Source organism: Urocampus carinirostris, chromosome 8 (assembly GCF_059441175.1).
Source record: "Urocampus carinirostris isolate Australia breed hairy pipefish chromosome 8, RoL_Ucar_1.0, whole genome shotgun sequence".
Lineage (NCBI taxonomy): Eukaryota > Metazoa > Chordata > Actinopteri > Syngnathiformes > Syngnathidae > Urocampus > Urocampus carinirostris.
This window is the reverse complement of record NC_142356.1, coordinates 42,462,018-42,468,017: the sequence shown is the minus strand read 5'-3', so window position 1 is coordinate 42,468,017 and position 6,000 is coordinate 42,462,018. Positions and strand designations below refer to the sequence as shown.

The 6,000-nt window shown below is 36.1% G+C and overlaps 1 protein-coding gene across 2 annotated transcripts in view; it reads right to left on the bottom strand.

Moving 5' to 3' along the window:
* Positions 1 to 748: 748 nt before the first annotated feature.
* The window catches only part of klf3 (Kruppel like factor 3 (basic)), a 37,939-nt gene continuing 32,687 nt past the window's right edge, over positions 749 to 6,000 (bottom strand). Inside the window, exon 6 of one of the 2 annotated variants that reach the window (XM_088342770.1) lies at positions 749 to 4,235. In XM_088342770.1, the coding sequence (XP_088198896.1) occupies positions 4,039 to 4,235 (197 nt within the window). In that variant the 3' untranslated portion in view covers positions 749 to 4,038. The remainder of the gene's footprint in view (positions 4,236 to 6,000) is intronic. The other variant, XM_088342771.1, reaches the window with a different exon arrangement.

Genomic DNA, 6,000 nt, shown 5'->3' with positions numbered 1-6,000 from the left:
TGTGTTTGGTTAATGGAGTCAGATAACTAATTAGAACAATTTGGTAAACGGTACATTTTAATATTTAAAACTTAACACTATCTATAAAAAAGTCCTAAAGGCAGTTTGGGTGCCAAAAGATCCGACTCTTCTCAGTGAGCTGAGTCGGAAGAGCCGCTTCTCGAAAAAGAGCTGGAATTCCCATGACTAGTCTGTCAAACCAGTCTTCTTGAATGCAACAGTAAGGGGGAGCAACGCTTCACATGACAACTCGAATTAGGACTGAAGCAAAGTTTTCTTCATTTACATGTGTGGTTTATCGAGTCAGACTGCCAGTAAACATAGCAAAGGAAATCATTTCAAGCATTTTCCAAAGACTTCAACCAAAATTCAAGCATTTTACTGACTTTGAAAACACAACCTTAAAATTCTAGCATTTTTCCCGTACATACCCTGTACATAAATCACATACTGAGGCCCAGGACAGAAACGACCACCATTCTGAAAATATTACGTTTATTGAGTGGTTTGAATAATTCGTTTTCAAAAGAATAATGGGAAATTTGCAAACAAATCTGTACAGCTCCGTTCACAGTTTAACACTTCCCTTTGAATTAACGACATAGATTAAAAGGTTCATAATGGACACATTACACAAATGTTTAATATCTCTGATTATTACAGGTATCAAAATCATGCTTAATAATAATTAAAAGAAACAGTAACTGCCCTTTCAGTCTAAGAAATTACAAAATATATATGAATAGATATATATATATATATATATATATATATATATATATATATATATATATATATTACAATTTACATATGGAGACAAACAAAATTGAGAAAATGCTAATCTGTTAAGCTGCTACATTCGGGTAGTTTGTGAGGAAATAAATGTTTGATTTTCGGGAATGCTGATTTTTGACTCTGTAAAGTGCACGCATGCGTAGAACCATCAAAACACACACACACACACACACACACACACACACACACACACACACACACACACACACACACACACACACACACACAGACAACTGATTTTTCTCTTTGATCTCGTGGGGCTGTAACAAGAAATAAGATTAGGATGGAACATTGAAATAGTGAAGGAAACAAGCTTCAATTGCATCAAATAGTTTTTTTTCCTATTCATAAAGAAATATAGTAGACCCCCGGGGTTACGGCGTCACCACCTTAAAGGTGGGGTGCATCATTTGAAAACGTCTGCAATCATAATTTTAAGCCAGGCAGCAGAGTTACACATGTTTTGCGTGTCTCTTGGACACGTTTGAATATATTCTTCTTTTTCATCTTTTTGAGGGTTTATTCTGCCCTGAAAAGGCCTAATTAAATTAAAATAAAAGTAGACAGGTGCGATAAAAAAATAAAGAATAAGGGCTCTTTGAACTCAGTTAGGCATTTTTAATGCATTCGTAATAAAAAAATATTTAACTTTCAACTTTTTAAGGAGACCTTATAGTACACAACCTACTGTTGAGATGTTTTCACGTTACGGTGTGAAATAAGTTTTTTCAGCCCCACTATACGGCATCTACTGCAGATTCTTAAACAAAATTGTCCAAAAACGTGTTAATATTCATGCATAAACCGGTGAGAAATTAGTTTCTGAAAGGCCCGTTTGCTGTTGGTCCACAATATGTAAAATGCTTTTTCACATGACGGCATCATGAAAATGCAGATATATTGGACGCTCCCTCCACAATGTCTTTTTTCCTCTTTGTTGAGTTAAACATCTCTTTGTAACAAATTTTAATTTTTTAGGCAATGCATTATTTTTTTTTTCATTCAGTTTGGAAAGTGTGATTCTTAGAGACATTGGGAGTATGATACAAAAATACAGTATTGAATTTATTAGCTTTAGGTCCCAAGACCTTCAGTGATGGCAAAGGGAGAAATGGATACATGATAACCATGGAAACGAAACTTGAGATAAGAAATGGGAAGAAGGCACACTTATCGTTAAACACACTAAGTTAACCAATTGCCAATCGGGACAATTATTACAAATAAAGAAGTGATTCAAATGACAAAGTCTTCTAACATCATGACAATCCTCGCAAGTAGAGGTTTTAAAATTAATTTTAATCTGAATCTGCCGTCTACTCCGCCTCTGTATCCACCCTTTAACCCCACTTTTTCAGCTTGAATCATGTGACGCCAAAGGTAAATCATATTTCATATTTCCTTTACATTTATATATATATTTATGTATTCACTATTCATTTGATTATATCAATGTGTATGTTACTTCCTTTATACTATTTTGTTGCTTACGTTTAATCTGTATATACAATTTAACATTAGTTCATTACAATGGGTCTCAATACCTCGCCATTAGACAATTTCACTTCACTATCAGAATAGATTAATGTCATATCCCAGGGGTCTACTTTATAATTTTTTATGGTTTAAAAAATGGGAATTTCGTCTTCAACGAAACAATAATGCCCCACATGCAACGAATTTCACAATAAAAACTAACAAAAATATTGTTTTAGTGCACTTTTTGCTGTATTGTGTTCCTCTAAAGGTGCATTGCAGAGGTGTCAACTTAAAGGGGCAGTTTGTGAACAAAAAAGCGACAACCTGTGGAACAGCTCACCGTTTGCTGGTTATTTAAGGCAACGGCACATAGTGTCGACTTATATGTAAAGTTAGTTTGTGGGGCATAAATGGAAGGAAAACAATTTGATCATTTCTTCCACAACTTTGAAATCATGTTAAGGTCCATGCAATTGCACAGTGCTACAAACCATGACGTGAACCCTTTTGGAATTTCTCACATTTCTGCATTAAATCACCATCAAATGTGATTTTGTCAACCATCCAAATATTTATATGTTTCCATATTTCAATGAGGGTGAGGAATAAGTAGCTGAACTTCTGCTTAAGGAGACTCTTCTTTCATCAAACAATGAAAGTCAGGTGAGATCCCAATCACTAATGAGCGTCTTAAATCGGCTCTGCCCACTATAAAAGACACCCGGTAAGATTCAGAATTAAGGGCTAACATACTTTTTCATTCAGCTGTCAAAGCATTGGCTTTGATAAACTGCAAAAATCATATTTTTTTACTTGTTAGAGTGGCATTTGAGTGCCCTCTTGTTCTTAACATGTTAAATGTTTGCCGCTAAAACTATTTTCAGTGGTGAAACCAAATGTCAAATTATTCATTTATGTTTTATGAAATAAATTTGTTTAATTCAAATGTATTCATTTTTTATGAAACCTAGCTCTTAAATGTAGCTTTAATTCCATGCGCCTTACAGTCTAGTGCACCTTATTTATGAAAAATATTTCACAAAAAGACAATTTTTTAGGGTAATCCGGTGCTCTGTTTATACCTGACAATACAGTAGATAAAATTGGAAATGCAAAGTTACAATTAAAAGATACTGCATACGGTAACTGTTCTGCCGTTAAAAAACTTATAGATTAGTCATCAAGAGCCCTCTTGAGATTAACATGAAATGTTTGTTGTTAAAATTAATTTTAGTGGTGAAACCAAATGTTAATTTATGTTGTATGAAATAAATTATTTTAATAGAAATGTGTATAGTTGTTATGCAACCTAACTCTCACTGTAGCTTTAATTACATGCACCTTATATATTACAATATATATATATATATATATACTATTTATATATTAACTATTTAGTTGGGACTGCGCCTTATAATCCGATCCGCCGTGTAGTAGAGGAAATGGGATAATCATTGCTAAGGACGAAATGGTCAAAATGTTTTCAGTTCGTGAGTGTGTGTGTGTGCGCGCGCGCGTTTCATAAGGCCACAGGGGGGCAGCACTCTCAAACCAGCTGAGACACTGCATTCCCGTTTTCCCTATTGAGCAAAAAGGCAACAAGCGGTGAATGATTCCGAGGTTTGTATCAGTAGGATACTAGCCATATTCGGGTTTTAAAAACAAAAACCTCAAAGCATAGTCCAGTCCACACATTGAAGTCCAAAATGTACACCCCCCAAAGTCCAAGTGGTACAGTCCGATGTTGATGGAGTTGCTAAAGTTTCACACTAGCAAGTGTCGTTTCTTGTGCAAGGCCAAATGATCAGAGCGGGAGAAGCTGCGCTCGCAGTCGGGACACTGGAAAGGTTTGACTCCTGTGTGCTTGCGAAAGTGACGGGTCAACTCGTCCGAGCGGGCGAATTTCCACGTGCAGCCTTCCCACATGCACTTATACGGTTTCTCACCTGCGCACACACAAACTGACATGTGAAAATTCATTTTTTTTACGGGTTTTATGGACCATATTATTTCTATAGAGTAAGGAGGAGAAGAATAGGAATAAACAAATAAATCCACAAATACAGAACTTTCTTCCTTTCAACATACATTATAAAGAAAATCTGACAATTTAGCCCATTTTAAGCATCGTAGACCCCGGGATACAGCGTCCCCGGAATAAGGCGTCTAAGTTTGCGGCATTTTTGCTTTACAGTGCGGAATACAATGTTTTATCGCCCCCTTTTAACGGCATTTACCCAATGAATGAAAATATGCAACAAATGATTTTACAGGCCCAGAAGTTTACAAAATTCAGACTTTGCAGAGTTGGTGCGTATGACACGTCACATTTTTAAGACACCTGCCCTGCCATTCGTCAAAGTCAAAGAAAATTCTATTCTGCTTTTGGTAAGCATCACGGCATAGGCATCATGGCATAATGAAAATTCAGATACGCTGTTGACTGAACAACTTCCCACAGTGCATTATTATTTTTTCATTCAGTTCTTAAATTTGTGTGCTTCGTAGAGACATTGCGAGTACAATACAAAAATACAGTATTTTGATTTATTAGCTATAGGTCCCAAGACCTACAGTGATGTTAAAGGTAGAAGTGAGGAAAACAATGGTAACAAAGCTTGACATTATAAACAAATAACAAGGCACACGGAATGTACCGTATTTTCCGCACTATAAGGCGCACCTAAAAGTCTTAATTTTTTTCAAAAGCTGACCATGCGCCTTATAATACAGTGCGCATTATTTATGGATCAATATTAAATCGCAAAGTCTTCAAACTAACTTGCAGCCGCCGACTAGATTTTCCCCCGAACGCCAAGTAGTCCGCGGTGTATGCTGGGACTTATTTACCGGCGTTTCATTGGCTAACCAATGTGTCAATCATCATTTGAATCGATCACTATTGGCTAAAGTTATTCGGAGGTCAAGGGGCGGATCCTTTTTATCATTTACAGGCTGGTATTGCCTTAAACTGTAAAACAAAACCTGCAATTGGCCGAAAAAGATGTGTCAATCATCAGTTGAATCGATCACTATTGGCTAAAGTTATTCGGAGGTCAAGGGGCAGATCCTTTTAATCATTTACAGGCTGGCATTGGCTGAAGCGGCAAAACAAAGCCTGCAATTGGCCGAAAAAGATAAATGAGTATAGCACGTGGTTTGACGGCATACAGAAAGCATTTTTTTACTTTTCTGTATTTGTAAATATTTTATTCTCCTGGATTTACTAAACTCACGGATATAAGAGGACCACGGCTGCACATTATTATGAACACAACGACTTCGGTGAGCTACCCTGGCTATATACAGTGCATCCGGAAAGTAATCACAGTGCTTCACTTTTTCCACATTTTGTTATGTTACCGCCTCATTCCAAATTGTATTAATTTAATCTCTTATCTCAAAATTCTACACAAAATACTCCATTGTGACAATGTGAAAAAGTTTTTTTTTTTTTAACTTTTTTTGAATTTATCAAAAATAGAAAACTAAGAAATCACATTTACATAAGTATTCACAACCTTTGCTTAATACTTTGTTGATCCACCTTTGGCAGCAAATACAGCCTCAAGTCTTTTTGAATATGATCCCACAAGTTTAGCACACTTATCTTTAGGCAGTTTTGCCCATTCTTCTTTGCAATAAGTCTCAAGCTCAATCAGGTTGGATGGGAGACGTTTGTGCACAGCCATTTTCAGACCTCTCCAGAGATGTTTGATCGGATTC